The sequence below is a fragment of the Coturnix japonica genome, chromosome 2 (genome assembly GCF_054131305.1).
Source record: "Coturnix japonica strain WE chromosome 2, WE-NBRP24, whole genome shotgun sequence".
NCBI classification, from domain to species: domain Eukaryota; kingdom Metazoa; phylum Chordata; class Aves; order Galliformes; family Phasianidae; genus Coturnix; species Coturnix japonica.
This window is the reverse complement of record NC_140664.1, coordinates 46,858,688-46,874,820: the sequence shown is the minus strand read 5'-3', so window position 1 is coordinate 46,874,820 and position 16,133 is coordinate 46,858,688. Positions and strand designations below refer to the sequence as shown.

General features: G+C 40.1%; 1 protein-coding gene across 13 annotated transcripts in view; it reads left to right on the top strand.

The window, feature by feature from the left end:
- The window catches only part of PIEZO2 (piezo type mechanosensitive ion channel component 2), a 273,894-nt gene extending 261,506 nt beyond the window's left edge, over window positions 1-12,388 (top strand). For 12 of the 13 annotated variants that reach the window (XM_085537509.1, XM_032442626.2, XM_085537511.1 and 9 more), the window contains 7 exons: window positions 1,286-1,474; window positions 1,918-2,010; window positions 3,444-3,616; window positions 5,172-5,288; window positions 7,581-7,660; window positions 8,978-9,158; window positions 10,048-12,388. In XM_085537509.1, coding sequence (XP_085393635.1) covers window positions 1,286-1,474; window positions 1,918-2,010; window positions 3,444-3,616; window positions 5,172-5,288; window positions 7,581-7,660; window positions 8,978-9,158; window positions 10,048-10,300 — 1,086 coding nt within the window. In that variant the 3' untranslated portion in view covers window positions 10,301-12,388. The remainder of the gene's footprint in view (window positions 1-1,285; window positions 1,475-1,917; window positions 2,011-3,443; window positions 3,617-5,171; window positions 5,289-7,580; window positions 7,661-8,977; window positions 9,159-10,047) is intronic. The other variant, XR_014942627.1, reaches the window with a different exon arrangement.
- Window positions 12,389-16,133: the final 3,745 nt, after the last annotated feature.

Below are 16,133 nucleotides of genomic sequence, written 5' to 3'. Positions count from 1 at the left end.
GCCCCTCAGCGATCTTGATATGATATTTTAATGAAAACAGTATTCTGCAGTGCAAGACAAATGCTTTGATACAATGCTTTTGAGAAGTAGCTAATTTGTTTTAAATATAGCATTGTATTACAAATCTAATACTCTCTGAGGGCTTTATGGATTCGTGTTGGAAAGCAAGAACAATTTCCTGAAGCCAAATTCCTGGCATGCGTATGAGGTACAGTACAATTCACTGCATATTTATTTTGCATGTGTAGTATGCAGTGTGTGAAAGGCAAGATCCTAAAGCACTGTGCAGTGTTCAATTCTGCAAGATAGCACTCTACAGTAAATTAGTTGTGATAAGGTATTTTACAGGATTGTAATGCTACAGAAGTGTTCAATCATAAGGTCAGTATCAGGGTGGTGGCATTATGGGCAAGAGGGAACAGTGTTGCTATATTATCTGCTTTTTAGAGAGAAGGATAAAAGCAAGATCATTTTTGTTCTCAGAAGCTAAGAAAGGGAAGGATCCCACATCAACACTGTCAAGATTTTAGAAAGAACAACAAAGATTGAGGCAATATTCAAGTACAGTTGGTGCAGCATTTACTATGAACAGATTGGATCAAACCTGTGAGCAAGTCTTAGCAACACTGTGTGTGAGGTGCAGAATGTCTGTAGAATACTTCAGTAACAGTTCTACAGGTTGTACATGTCAGCTGCTGGGAAAGGAATATATTTTTCTCCAAAAACAGTTTGCAGCATCTCAAGCTCTATGATGGAAATGCTGCCTTAATGAAGTTTGTGATAAAATGTTTTGGAAAGAAAAGTGCAAGAAAACTGGTCATTCCCAATATCGTGGCATTTGGGGCTGGGTTTTCATTTTTGTTTGTCTGTTTCTTTGTTTGGTAGGGGTCATCTTCTTCTTGCTGTTTTGAGGAAATGTTGTTGCTGCTGTTATTTTGTTTGTTTCCTGAAACTTCATGCTTATGCTGTTTGAGATTAAACATCTGAATTACTTTACCCATTTTTTCCCCATATTTATGGCTATGAAGAATCAGAGCAGGAGAGGTTTATGATATTTTTCACACCAGATACATACTTGAAATGGGTTCATTTGGCGCTTTTCTCTGTAGTTGCCAAAATTCAGTGTTTGTTCAGGTTTGGCAAAAAATCTCAAAGTAGTCAGCCCAATGACGGGTAACAAATGACAGCAGGAGATTGGAGTCCTTAAGATTCATTCACCCATCAAATCATACCAAGTGTTTCACTGATGGAAAAGACATTACCGTGTTGTTGTTTGCTTTTGCAGAGATATCCCCAACCAAGAGGCCAGAAGAAAAAGAAAGTTGTGAAGTATGGAATGGGTGGCATGATTATCGTCTTGCTGATTTGTATTGTCTGGTTCCCACTGCTCTTCATGTCTTTAATCAAATCTGTTGCAGGCATCACCAACAAGCCTCTAGATGTATCAATCACAATAACTCTAGGAGGTTATCAGGTAAAAAAGAAATCAGACCAAAAGAAGTCTCTTTTTGCACTGTATTTCCTTGCACTGTTCCTTATTCCATGCATTCCATTTTCCAACTGAAACTCTCCTGGCTTATGCAAGAGAACACTCAAACTCCCACGAGTGATTCCTTTTGGATATAAAAACATAGGTTCATGATTGATGTAAAATATTATCTTCGCTTGCCAGTTTAAAGCCGAACCTACTGGCAGTTTAATTTGAATAAATTATCCTACACCAGGGAGACTCAGGTAACTGCCTGCAGGTCCCTGTGGTGAATGCGAGATAATTAAGTGGAGGCAGCTTCCTTATTAGCTGAGTACATTCATAGCCTTCCGTTGGTTTGGTGTACTGTGATGCACAGGATGCTGTACTGTCTGTGTAGCAGCTGATGTGAAGTAAATGTGACAAGTGTGTGTTCTTTTGTTTCCCAGCCTATTTTTACAATGAGTGCTCAACAGAGTCAGCTCAAGGATTTGAATCAGACTGGTTTCACTGATTTTCTGCAAGGCTATAGGGGTAACACTGTAAGTGAAATGTAGACTACTTCATTATTTTAAAATTTATGCATGTTTCTGTGAAGGCTTTTTGTCTGGTTTGTTTATGTAGTCAAGTGGTCAACAACACTGCAATCATTTGGAAGATGTGTACGTAAAGGGTCCTTAGTACAGGTTTGGGCAGATCATTTATCAAGATGGGCTGCGTTATAAAGAGAGAAAGTACAATTAATCAAATCATCATTGCACAAAATCATGGAAGACAGAAGTCCTAGTTTTCCTGTCACCTAAATAAAAACCTTCCTTCTAAAGAACAAAATATGTTCTGGGGACACACTATTTGTTGGCACTCTCAAGCCCTCTACTTCTTCCTTCCAGTGGGGAGATATTACGCTGTCAAAGAATTTGTGTATGGCCCAGAAAAGTTTTGACATCTTTGTTTAAACATGGTCTCCCTATTTCATGGTGCGCTGTGCCTGAAGTTATCTCAACTTTCTGTAACAAAAAAAAGACTGATATTTTGCAGAAACTGTTGTGTTAACTAAAGTGAATGTATTTAGATCAAATACCACTTTAAGAGAAGTGTTTCCTTCTAGCCCATTCAAGAATGAACATTTCTTAATACTAGATGCTACCAAATAGCTCTGGAGTTATAACAGTAATATATACTGTAATCGTGATGTACTTTGAAAGTCAATAGTTTCAAGCTGCCATATCAATTGCAGACATCTTTCCATGCTGGAAGATGCCACAATGATCATCCAGTTTCAAACCCCTTCCTATGTGCAGAGTTGCCAACCAGCAGACCAGGCTGCCCTGAGCCACATCCATCCTGGCCTTGAATGCCTCCAGGGATGAGGCATCCACAGCCTCCTTGGGCAACCTGTTCCAGTGCGTCACCACCCTCTGAGTGAAAAACTTCCTCCTAATATCTAAGCAAACCTCCCCTGTCTCAGTTTAAAACCATTCTCCCTTGTCCTATCACTGTCCACCCTCATAAACAGTCATACCCCCTCCTGATCACTGGTACTATTTGGAGTTTCAGTGAAGCTGCATGAAGTATCAGAGGTACACGTCAGACTGGTGTGGACTGAAAGCAGCAGAGCCTACTGGATCCAGAGATCCAGTATCCAAGGTGGATATTAGAAATGAAAGGATTCAAGATAAAATGTACTTTACAGGGTATACCTGATGAACATTCGAATTCATTTTGGCCAACTTGACCATCGTATTCATTCTCCAAACTGCAGGGCCATTTTTGTTTTGTCTTCCTAGGTTGGCTAGACTTTGTCTATTCCCCTCCTCATCTAAGGCCCCATTAGGTACCTGACAGAGCAATCTGTGTAACTGAATGCACTTCTGATTAATCAAGTATTTATAATTCTTCTTGATCAGGAAATACAGTTGTATGTCTTGCGAACGTCATGGCACTGAAAGTTTATTTTCCTTTTCTGCAACTACAGGCTGCTTTGCAGTTTTTAGAGGGCTATGGAAAAGAAGATATAACCCTTGCAGATCTAGAAGGGAATTCAAACTCCTTGTGGACCATCAGCCCTCCCAGTAGAGAGAAAATGATACAGGGATTGCTGGATTTTTCAGCTGAGTTCACTGTAGTACTTTCATGGAGCATTCAAAGGTAATCATTATGACTGCTGTAAGTCTGATGGATCATTTGCAAAGCTTTCCTTGAACTGAACAGTTCCACACTGCATGTTTTTGTTTAGTTTTTCAGCAGATTCTATCGTGTTGCAAATAAAATTTAAAAAAGTAAGAGGGAGAGAGGCAGAAGGTGGTGACTTTGTTACATAGGAATTCTCAAGAAATAAATAGAGAAATGGAGCCACTTCCAAGATGATTTTTAAAAAAAAAGCAGGGAGCAGTTCAATAGGACTTGAGGGGGAGGAGGGAAAAGTAAAAACACTTCAGTCTGTTTTAGATTGAGATGTTCAAATAAACTTTGCCTCAAACGGCAACCTAGTAATCATTTATGGGAACCAAAGACTTAGACATAGCTAAGGCAGAAAACCAAAGAGGAAATACAAACACCCTCTTTTTAAAGGAATCTCAAACTGATAAAAAGCTATTTTTTAAATACACGTGTACTTGGAGCCATTGTTATGCTACCTGGCACAGATCCACTTTGTTGAGACTTTACCTATTTACTTGTGGTAATTTGACCTCAGTGAAATAGGACTTTACAAAAAAGTTTTTGCAAGAACCAGCCTAAAATATATGCAGTAGTTGGATGCAGGCTGAAGCACACCAAGTCACCAGGATGGCTTCTTGGCTACTGACTGCCACCTTGGACTGCAGGGCTAAATTGGAAATGAACTGCCATTGCAGTCCTGGCATCTACCTGGGTGTTTGGCTTTTTTTGGAAGTCGACATTTGGTTGTTATAGCTATCCCCAGCAAAAGACCGTGCTCAAGAAGAGGTCAGCTGAATCACAGCAGGAGCTTTGAATATACTGGGTCAGTCCTTTCACAGTCAAAACTAGGCTTGTAACAGATCTGCACTCTTTATTCAACTTTATTTGACCCTTCTTATTTTTCTGGAAGCATGCAGTACTAAGCCAGTGAATTACATTCCTCATCCATTTCTGAACCTTATATTAATTTGTAATGCCTTTACTCAGTTTGCCAGTATACTTGCATAACTACAGACATTCATACTCTGGATTTGAAAGAGAACTTTTTTCACCCTCAAATTATATCCTGTGGATTATACTGCAACCATAAATGACTGCAAGTGGTAAAGGCTTGCCACAGTGACCTCCCACTTTTGCTCTGTAAAGGGAAACTGCTGTCTTTCACCTAGGCCAGGAGACCACAAGCAGCTGTAAGAAGATCTCTTGTATCACTCAGGCAGCACAGATGCTTTCTGCCCTTAGCCATCATCTGCTGGAGAACTTCTCAGCAGTCCCCAGCAGCCCAGGGCTTGTCCTGCCTTCCTGCTGCATTTTGACCTCAGAGCGTGAAAAAAGGCAGTGTGCAGAAGACCAGGAATTACCCTGGTCCAGCTTCATTCTCAGGTACAGGGTGAATGATGCTTGCTACTTAGCAAAGGTTGGAATGGACAAGATCACTGTGGTCAGACTACTTAGATAACCAGCCCTAGTGTTTAGTGAACAAGTGTTCAGGTTCTGCTTTCAGTGTAGACTGACCATATGTCTTCCTTTTTACTTAAAACAGAAATCTCACCCTTGGTGCCAAAGCAGAAATAGCATCAGATAAACTTACTTTTGGCCTACCAGAGAAAACCAGAAGAGATATTGCTACAATGATGTCTGGAAAGCCCTTGGAAAAGGTGTAAGTTACCTTCTTTGCCTATGTATATGCAAACCTACTACTTTTAATCCTAATTTCTTAAGGAAGAGGTTGGAAGAGACCTCAGAGATCACTGAGTCTAAACCTCTTCCTAAGGAAGTACCCTAAAATATGTCACACAGGTAGGCGTTCAGGTGGGTCTTTAATATCTTCATAGAAGGAGCCTTCACAACCTCTCTGGGCAGCCTATTTCAGTGCTCTCTCATCCTTCCTGTAAAGTTCTTCTTCCCCATATTTTATGGAACTTCCTATATTCAAATTTCAGGCCATTACTCCTTCCTCATTGTTTGCAGAACTCCAAGAATCTTCGGATTTTTCCTAGTCTTTCTGGTTTTAGGACCCTTCTGCAACCACAACTCTAAGCTCAGACATACTGTAAAGTAAGATTGTAATCTTATTTACAAAAGCCAAAAGCATTGAAGTCACAGAAAAATAACATTGCCATAATGGTCAAAGCTTATTTATTTGTAGTAAAAGAAAGAAGGCCAAGAAGTCTGTGAATACTGGAACCCTACCATCAAATGTGGTGAAGCTGTTAGGTTTCTTTTTCTTTGATTTATCAGATAAGCACAAGTTCATTACAGTATATTCACAGTTAAACTCTCCTCTGAGTTACTTGAGTTCAACTTTATTTGAGGAAGTCATACTGATGCATGTTTTGTTCTAAATAACAATCCAAACTGCATTCCTCATTGTTATTCTTGAATGGCACTAGATTGGAAAGGAAGTGTTAAATCACTGCAGTCAAAAGGTAACATCTGCAGACATTTTTGACATCAGATATTTTCCTGTAATGGAAATTTGCAAGACATAAGAACATTCTCTTCATCTGAATATCAAACATTACTGTATGGACGTAGCCTTATAATATTAATAGCAGTGATGTCTCTCAAGTTTGAACAGAGTCTGGCTCTTCCCCTTCTGCCAGCTCACTGGGATTTACATTGCAGCAGTCATCTCTAAATATCACTGGGCCAGTGCATTATCCCTGAAGGTCACCTGATCTGATTTGTGGCTACAAGAATTGTAAAGTTAAAGCCGAGGCCAGATGGAGAGTGAAAACTCTGATTAGTTCATCTCTCTTAGAAGGTGGAAGAGAGATGCACAACACCTTTTCTGCACCTGCTCAGAGTTGTACACCCAAAGAAACTGAAGAGAATGCTGCTGCACATCTCATTGTCACAATTAAAATAGATTTTTAATATAATTTTTTTAAGCTTTGTGAGGATACCGAAATATTTCCTAGGGTGATGTAGTGACAAAGAGGGCAGGTTTTCCTCCTTTGTGGGAAGATGTAATTCATCTGTAACTCTCTCCTTGCAGAAGATGAGCACTAATATAGAAGATGGATAGAACTGTATTCGCCCGTGTTGTAATAATATTACTGATTTGAGCATCTTTAACTTTGCCACAAAGAAAAAATGTCTGTGGAAACTGACAGCCATGTGACAAGTTCTGCAGGGAGTTTTCTGCCACAGCTGTGCTGGGACACCTTGGCTGCTGAGCTCCTACCTGTCTCCTGGGCCTGATCACAAAGGCTTTAAATTGGCCTCCTCTGTTCTTCAATAGCTTTGTCTATACAATGAAGCTGTGTCAGAGGACTTCCTTGAGAGCTCCTCTTTCCTAGAATTTTTCACTCACTTGAGAGAAAGTTTAGGGCAGCATCTTTGCGTGCAATGAATTCTTTAATTCTCTCTGGATGCTGATAATTCATCCCAGATGATTCAGTTTTGAGACCAATGAAGAACTTCCACAAACATCTTTCCTTTTAATTTGAAATCCTCCAAATTATACTAACTGTGAAAATATTTCCCAATAAAATATTCTAGGACGAATTCTTACTCTTCAGATGTTAATATTTAAACATTCTGTAATTCAGAAATAATAAATATTCTCACTGCATGTTTTCCTAGCTTGTTTATTACTGGTAATGTGTTGCCTTTCTTTGTGCTGCTTATACAGCTGAATATAAAAGCAGCTTTGTTAAAAAGGCAAACAGAATATAAGTTTTACATTCCTTGCAAACACATATGCCCCAGGTGTGTGGGATTCATGGTGTGTGAAAGGAGACATTATGGATGGAGCTCCCTGCTGAAGTACTGACAGAACATAGTTAATAAATCCAGCTAACTTTCAGATGTGACATCTGAACACTATAAAATCAGAGCTTAAGCCAAGAATTACTGGGAACTGTGTATAGCCCTGTTAGGTATTTCTGAATTATTTTAAAGGTATAAAAATATGAAATATTTGCTTTCTCATTTTTTTTTCCAGAACATTAGAAACAGTGTATCCGTACTACATCAAGGCTCCTAGTGATTCTCTGGCAAAACCCATAAAGCAGCTATTGACAGGTATGTATCCATGCCATGGAAAACAGAGTGTAGTTGAAAAAAGCACAACACCACTGCTAACTGTTCTGGAGCACCTTGGACTGAAATACTCTTACAGATGTTTTTGCCTTATGTCTACAGGCTTGGGGAGAGACAAGAGTACAAGGCAGAAAATGCATTTGGATATACTTTAGCTTTGTATTTAACAGCAAGGAGTTTACAGATTAAAAGTACAGTTCTTTTCTTTCAAGCCTTTCAGAAACTGCCTTCCCTTCTATTCTAAGAATGTCCTGACAAGTTTCACCTCTACATCTCTTCAGTACTTTACTGCAAATGCTAGCACTGCATGTCTGCAAACATTAGCAACTTCATAATGATATTGAATAACTGATTTTAGTTCTTCCATCCTTGCTGACTCAAAAGAATACTATCAAGATAAATAATTGAATTTCAAAGTATCCAGTCAGAATGTCTAGATACTCATAGATGCACCGAGTACATACATCTGTACATACGTACATATGTAAAACCTGTTGGATTGGAAAAGCAGGAAAAAGTCTTTAACTAAGAATGCCTTTCTCAACAGAGGTCAAATTTGACTCTCAGACATTTTCTTGCTCATTGTGTAGTTCATTATTGTCCAAGGTTGAGTGAGCATGTTTTGAAAAAATAATTCATGAGACAGAATTTGGCTTTACTTGAAGCAGTAAGTTAGCCAGTGCTTCCCTGTTGTTAGTCACCATGCATCCTAAAAACACCTCTTACTTTGGCAGTCTTATGCTGCACCTTAATGCTCATGCTGATATTGTAGGGTCCTCAGAAAGAAGAGCCAGAATTCAACTCCTGTCTGTGTGATCAGTATGCATAATAGCACAATATGCTTTTCTTGATATATCTTTTGTACCAAAAAGTAAGTGGTAGTTACACTTTGACATATAGAAGGTGACTATTATCCCTCCAACTAACTTAAATGTGCTTTAGACATGAAATGTAGACATACTTCTTGTTATTGATGCATTGGCTTGAAAATACTTGAATAACTTTTCTGGTGTACAGAAGAAAACGTAGTTCTATGTCAATATTTTATTTATTTATTTAATGCACGTTTACATAAGATTAGTAGAAAGAAAACCATAGCAGTCTAGATAGACTGTGCTTCTGTACAGAAATACTGCAGAAGGGATTGTAAGAGAGTTAAAACAAATCTTTACTCCTACATCACTCCATTATTTTATCACACAAGTTATCAAAGCATCTATTAGTAATCAGTTTGACTTTTGCAGTTTTGGTACACCTGTTAACATTTCCTTTTTTTTTTTTTTTTTTTTTTTTTTATAGACTGCAGATGGGAAAACATTACAGTTTCCCTGGTCAAAAATGTGTCTGAAGAGGGAGTTCGTGAGTGGTGGGTTTTGAATCAGCTTGGAAAAAGATACAAAACATCTGAAGAGAGCCTTGAACTCTTCATATTCAGTGATAAAGTCAGTCCTCCAAGCCTTGGATTCTTGGCTGGATATGGGTAAGAAGGAATCTTCACATAAAATTAAAATACTGTAGATGAGATAGAAGGTTACTTCATTTGCTTTGTGGGTTTATTTTATTTCTTTTTTGTTGTTCTAATGTTTTAAATTCCAGAAAAGGGCTCCTGTGAGAATTAAAATTTCACATCTATTAGTGTTATTTACAGAATACATTGTATTTTTAAGGAATGATGTGCCCTTTCATATCCACACTCCAGTGGGTAGGAAAAAAAAAAGGCAAAATAAGTATTCTTTGCACCAATTTCCTATTCAAATTAAATCATTCAAAATACATTCATTAAACTAAAAGCCAAGTTCTGCCCAAACTGATCAGTTTGGGCAACCTTCCCAATCTCATGCTAGCAGCCAAGACTGTCTGAAGCTGTTATGAAATACAGCTTCATAAACAGAGGAAGTTGGGAGACTGTGCCTCCTGAGAGATATTCCTTTCCAGCATCCTTTGGAGAGCTCCTCATAAGAGTTTTATTCTGCAAGTTCAGGCAATTGTTATTCTGTCACCACTTATGCATACTTTAATAAAAAGAATTAGACATGAGATCTGACAGATCACTTGCATTTAGTAGCCAGAGGTTATGAGTTTTCCCTACAGCTTCCAAGCTGTAGCAGACAAGATGCAAGACTACCATCATAATGACTGAGGCTAAATCATTTAAGCCAGCAGCTTCATGTCTATGTTCTCAGCTTTCTGTCATGTTGGAAGAGGTCTTATTTTCTTTCATCCTACAGCACAGAAGAAACATGATCCTAAATAGAAATCAGTGTTCACTCTGCAGACAGACTGTACTTAATCATGTAGATGAGCTCCCTCTGATTTGAATGATTCTCTTTCCAGGCACAGCTTGAACTTTTTCCATTCTTTCTTTTCAGCATCATGGGACTATACGCGTCAGTCGTCCTGGTGATAGGGAAGTTCGTCCGTGAGTTTTTCAGTGGGATCTCTCACTCCATCATGTTTGAGGAGCTACCCAATGTAGACCGAATCTTGAAGTTGTGTACTGACATTTTCTTAGTACGAGAGACTGGAGAACTGGAACTAGAAGAAGACCTGTACGCCAAACTAATCTTCTTGTATCGCTCACCAGAGACTATGATCAAGTGGACTAGGGAAAAAACTAATTGATCTCTTTGGTGTCACACTGCAAATCAAGTTGATTTCATCTGAATTTTAAAGAAAAAGGAAAAGCACAATATTCTCTTAAGAGCTAAGCCTTTTATAGTTAGGTAGCGATCATTTTTCACTGAAGGAGTCCTGGAAGCTACAGCCTTTGGAATTCATGCTGCCTTTCAAATTAAGGATCAACAGCGAAGAAAGTTGGATGATTTGCTGTTTTTAACGTGCCACTCCTCTACAATCTGGGGACTGCTTTGTAATTTAATCAGCAAAAAGTTTGCATCCCTGTCTGGCTAATTTAATTTTCCAGACAATAATTACCCTCAAAGAGAAAGGAAAGGAGTAAACCCGCCAATGACTCCAGAGGACCTTTCTAACTTTTTCTGGAGTCATATAGATTGGATTGTGCAATATGCTGTTGTACATCATTGACTTTCAAGCTACAGGTAATGGGACGGTGACTAGCCTTCAGGACACCCAAGACCCAGGGCAACAGTGGGAACTGAAGACATTCTAGCCATACCCATTTGTAGAAAAGCAGAGATTTTGATGTACAAAGGACACCGTGGACAAACCTCTGCTAGCAAAAAGGATACAAGTTACAATCTCTTTAAATGCCTTATTTTATTTGTACAGTCACAGAAAACATTTCCACCAAACATCAATGACTCAGGAAAAAAAATTGTACAGCAACTGAAACTTGACATTTCGTCGAGGGTAACTAATGGCTAGAATAATTATGGTGAAATATTGGGATGTTCTGCTAGGCCATTTTCTTCAGAGTTACTGCTTTTCATTAGATGAGACAAGAAAGTGAATTCAATGACCTAAGGAGCTACTTCATTTCTTATAATCCCTTAAAAACTGAATAGTGTGTGCTTCTCTCTACTCCCATGACTTGCTTTTTCCCATTTCGATGACTTAAGGCAACCATTGTTTTGCTGTTAGCTGATACTCTTCTTCCAGTGTTTCAGGTATAGAAAAATGTTTACATATTCCAAGTCACATTTTTACATCTGAGACGGGTTGTTGTTTTTTTTAAGTTCCCAAATATAGACATGCATATGAGCTTCAAAGTGGCCTTTTTTTCTTAAATTACTATTATTAGTGACACAAATGGCTCATTAGAGATCATTGTAGCATGAAAATTTACATTTGCAATGTAGATTTCATTCCATGTTAAAAAAAAAAAAATTGAGAAAAAAAAATCATTGAGTGGGTAAGGTATATTAAAAGGATATACTGTGTAGTTTTGATTCAGTAATGACTTAAAATAAAGCACATGTTGCAAAGTCATTTTAGAAGTATTTTTTCCTCTGCCTTTGTACATGAAATGGGAAAAGTTTGACATTCTTCTAACTCTGTGACAAATAAATCTCTTTCTTGTAGTTAGCTGGTATTTATTATATGAATAATTAGTTAATCGCCAGAACGAAAATAATACAACATAATTTGCTGGCACATTTTACTGCAGAAGTTCATAAAACAGCACAATTGAATGAAGTCGCAACATACTCTGCTCAGTGCTTCCATGACAAATGCTGTCACATCCATTCTATACTGTGAAAACTAACATTTTGGGCACCACGAAGTGCACAAAATAAAAGCCGCTTCATCATATTGTAACAATAAAATTGTTTGGTGACTGGAACTCACTGGAAGACAACCTGATTTCCTCTAAGTGTAATGGAAAGCTGGCAGCATTCCCTGGTGGAGAGTTTTGCTCCATTTCTTCCATAGAACCTGTGAATGAAAAACAGAATGTACAGGGCAGCCCTGCTGTAGGATCTGACAGAGACGCTTTGTGGTCAGATGGATCCTTATCTGTATGTTCAGTGATTTTGAGGAGGCAGCACTGGAAGAGAGGTGTGAAGGGCATGATGTGGTTCTGAAAGCATCAGTACCAGCAGCAGAACCATACTGGCCATAGTTGGACTTGGCTCGCTTTCTGGCTCCCTCTCTTTAACAAACAGGCACTTACTTTCTGGTGAGAAAACTCAGCAGGATCAGCTGTACGATTATTTGAGCTTTGCAGAAATGTTCTGCCCTTTCTTTCATGGATCGATCAAACTTTGAAAATAAAAGTGTTCTTCTGTTGTGGGGGTTTTTTTTGTTTGGTTTGTTTTGGTTTGGTTTTAAAACAACATACAGCCAAATTTGCAACCTGTAGACTGGATAAGGGATTGCAACAGGTAGAAACTGTACCGCTAGTCTCCATCCAGCCATCCTGCTAAAGCTGAACTGCCAGCTTCTTTCTAATGGCGTCCTTTAAGGAATCAGTTCCAGTACCACTACCATTCAATGTCTTTTATTTACAGTCTGGAAGACAACACAGAGCACACTCTCAGTGAGACTGAGGACCACACCAAATCTGGGGCTGCTTTTAATGTATATATGTCAACTGCCCTTCTGGGGAAAGAGGAGAGAAGTTGATAGAATGGAAGATATGACTGCTTTTCAAAGGGACTTAAGGATGCTGGGGACATGAGCTACCATGCGCTTCATGAAGTTCAAATAAGGCAAAGCAAAGCTTTGCATCTGATATCGACTCACCCTATGCAGTTAGTGAGCTTCAGACACCGTTAAAAAAATCCAGCAGGGAGGAGAGGGGTGAGGAGGAATGTTGCATGTATAGCAGCAGTGTACCCATGAAGGAAAGAAAGCCAGCGTCACTGTGAGCTCATTTACAAAGGCACAGCTTCAAGTCAGGGGAGTTTATTAGTCCCCTCCAATCAGCACTTAAGAGACCACATCTGGAGAACTGCATCCAGGTTTGAGGTCCCCAGTAAGAGAAAGACTGTCATATAGGCATGAGTCTGGCAGAGGGCTTCAGGACAGAACATATGAGGAGAGATTGAAGGAGCTGAGCCCCTGGTCAGCCTTAAAAACACTGGAGCCTGCAATTACCTGATGATGAGACACGCAGGAGGAGCCAGGCTACAGAGCTACACAAGGGTAGGTGTGCCAAGAGAAAAGAGGCAGAAATTGCAGCAAGAGAGTATCTGATTAGACATCATAAAGAAAATTATTTTCCCTACCACGGGGGTCATCAAACACTGGATCAAAAGTCCAGACAGTTTTTGGTTCCTCAGCCTCAGAATTTTTCCTTACTGAAGAAGGCGTATTTGCTGCTGGAAGAAAAAGCTCTGAAATGGTAGAATAAAAACACACTAGATAAAAAATAATAGTATTGTACAGAAATATATTTACTGACAGACAGTAAACTGGTGGTTATTCCTGACTTGCTAAACTGCTTAATCCCTGGACAGTGCTGTAAAACTGCTGCTGTTCTGCGTGGCATCACGTAGTAATAGTACCTCATTGTTGTGCAACCCCTTACAACCTCATTCTATTCTGTATCTCATGATATCTTACTGCCCAGAAAGATACACGACTGTATCACCACAGAACTCTGTTAGAAGTCCAAAATCACATTGTCCCCTGTACTGTATCACAGAATAAGGATGAGCTCCAGATACAGAACCATGTTACCTGGCCCAAAAAAGAAAAAAGAATAAGGCAAATGGGTTTATGCACTAATGCTTTCTCTTATTTTCATTCTGGGTGTATTGCTCACCATTAGCCAAACACAGAATGCTCACTGATGTTGACTTTAGAGATGAGCAGAAATACAGACGGAATTGGTTTTGGCCATCTCATTCAAAGGGGAAGTTACAAAAATAAAGAAAGGAGACTGAGGAACAAATAGATGTGAAGAACCTCAAGGAATGTTTCTATCTACCAATTGCTTTGCTGTAAATAAAGTATATTACTTACATCTGCTTCAAAGGGGCACTTAGAGGACAAAAATTGTCATGTTTACATGGCTTGCCTCTGCTCCCACTCTTCCTTGTGCCTAATGAGAACAGGATGGTACTTACTGCTGGGCCCCCTGTCCCTTGTCACCAACCAAGTCTTATGTATGTCAGCACCAAGATCCCTTTCACTGCCACCAAAACATCTGCATGACTTCATGGCTGCCAGGGCCCTGCTATAGAGTAACCAAAGTCAGCGAGCCTGGGCTCCTCCTCCTTGATGGTTTCAGCCCTCTCCAACCCAAAGTGATGTGTCCCACAGGCAGGGTCCTGCTGCTGTGTTGAGCACAGGGCTCCAATGGAGACCAAGCAAGAGTTGTCTTTGGAAATTGCACCTTTGTGAAATGGCCCCAGTGAAACGCTGAGCAAATCTCACAGAGCAAAAGATACATTCATATAAAATGAAACGACTGAAGGTCATTTGTGTAAGCAAGGAGACAAAATGCATTTCAGATGGCTTTTTGAATCATCCTTTTTTGATGTTTATCATTTGAGCTATTTCTTTTGTTCTATTCAGCGCATCTGGTAATTAGCTCATGATGTGTGGATTCAAAACACACACTTAGTACTTTGATGATGAAGTAATATTTCTCTTGCTTGTTTTGCCTAAACAGACTCCACAGCCATTCCCCCGGGGCTGTGGGATTTCTGTAGCTACTTCAATTACTTTTGATTTACTTAAAAAAAAAATTTTAAAAAAAAATGGTGGTCTTGGTCAGGGTCCAAATGACAGGAAAGGCCAAATGACAGGGTCTCCACCAGGGTTTCTGACAGATGCTGAGTCTTCTGTGCTGCAGCCTGAGGAAGGTGGATGCATTTCTCTTTTCCCCTGCTCATCCTTTCATATGCTTGACCTTAGCTGACAGTGTGGGTTCAGATGTCTCCAGATCCCTTCCAAAGGCATGCAGGGATGTGCTCCCTGTTCTGTGTGTTTACTCAAAATGTCCTGGGCAGAGGCTGCAAGCACCAAGAAAGATGGACAGCCCAAAGAAAGAGCACTGCTTTCTGCTGAGCTCTGCGGGATCAACACTGACACAGTCAACCTTGCAGCAGCCTGGAGAAGCCATTTCTACATCTTCAGACCAAAGCCTTGTCCTGTTTCCTCTGGCCAGGCTTACTGCCACCCATGTGCTGATCTCAGGCTCCTGCGTGGGGACTGTGGGAACAAAGCCCCTCCTGCAGTAAGCAAGCAAAAATCAGGCTCACAATCACAGGAGGAACCTGAACACCCATAAATCTTGATGACATGCATCCCAGAGTCCTGAGAGAACTGGCCGACGTAGTCACCAAGCCACTTTCAGTGATGTTTGAAAAGTCATGGCAGTCAAGGCAAGCCTGTGAGTTACGTCTAAAGAAACATGTCCAGAGGGTCTATGGAGGTGATCCTTCCCCTCTGCACTGGTGAGACTTCCCATGGAGAACTGCATCCAGATGTGGAGTCCTCGACACAGGAGAAATACAGGCCTGTTGGAGCATATCCAGAGGAGGGTCACAAAAATGATCCCAGGGATGGAACACCTCCCTGCAAGGACAGGCTGAGAGAGCTGGGGCTGCTCAGTCTGAACAAGAGAAGGCTCCAGGGAAGCCTGATAGAGGCCTTTCAGTATCTAAAGAGGGACTGTAAAAAAGAAGGGGACAGACGCTTCAGCAGGGTGTGCTGTGACACAATAAGGGGAAATGGTCTGGATGGGGCTCTGAGCAATCTGATGTAGCTGTAGGTGTTCCTGTACACTGCAGGGGAGTTGGACTAAATGGCCTTTAAGGGTCCCTTCCATCTCAAACAGTTCTATGATTCTATGTTGCTAAAGAGGAAGCCTCAAAAGCAACAGAGATGGCATCTTCCCCATCAGCTACCTCTGGGCAACAAGTTGGAGTATTTCCTTGCAGGTCAGCTCAGAATGCTGAGGCTTTCTTCATTCCCAAATTCAAAAGCACAGTGTATTAGAAAAGGGATGAAAGGACTGGAAGGAGCAGACTGGCTCAAGCACTCCAACGCTACCAAGCTGAAAGGATGTAAAGCTTTTTCT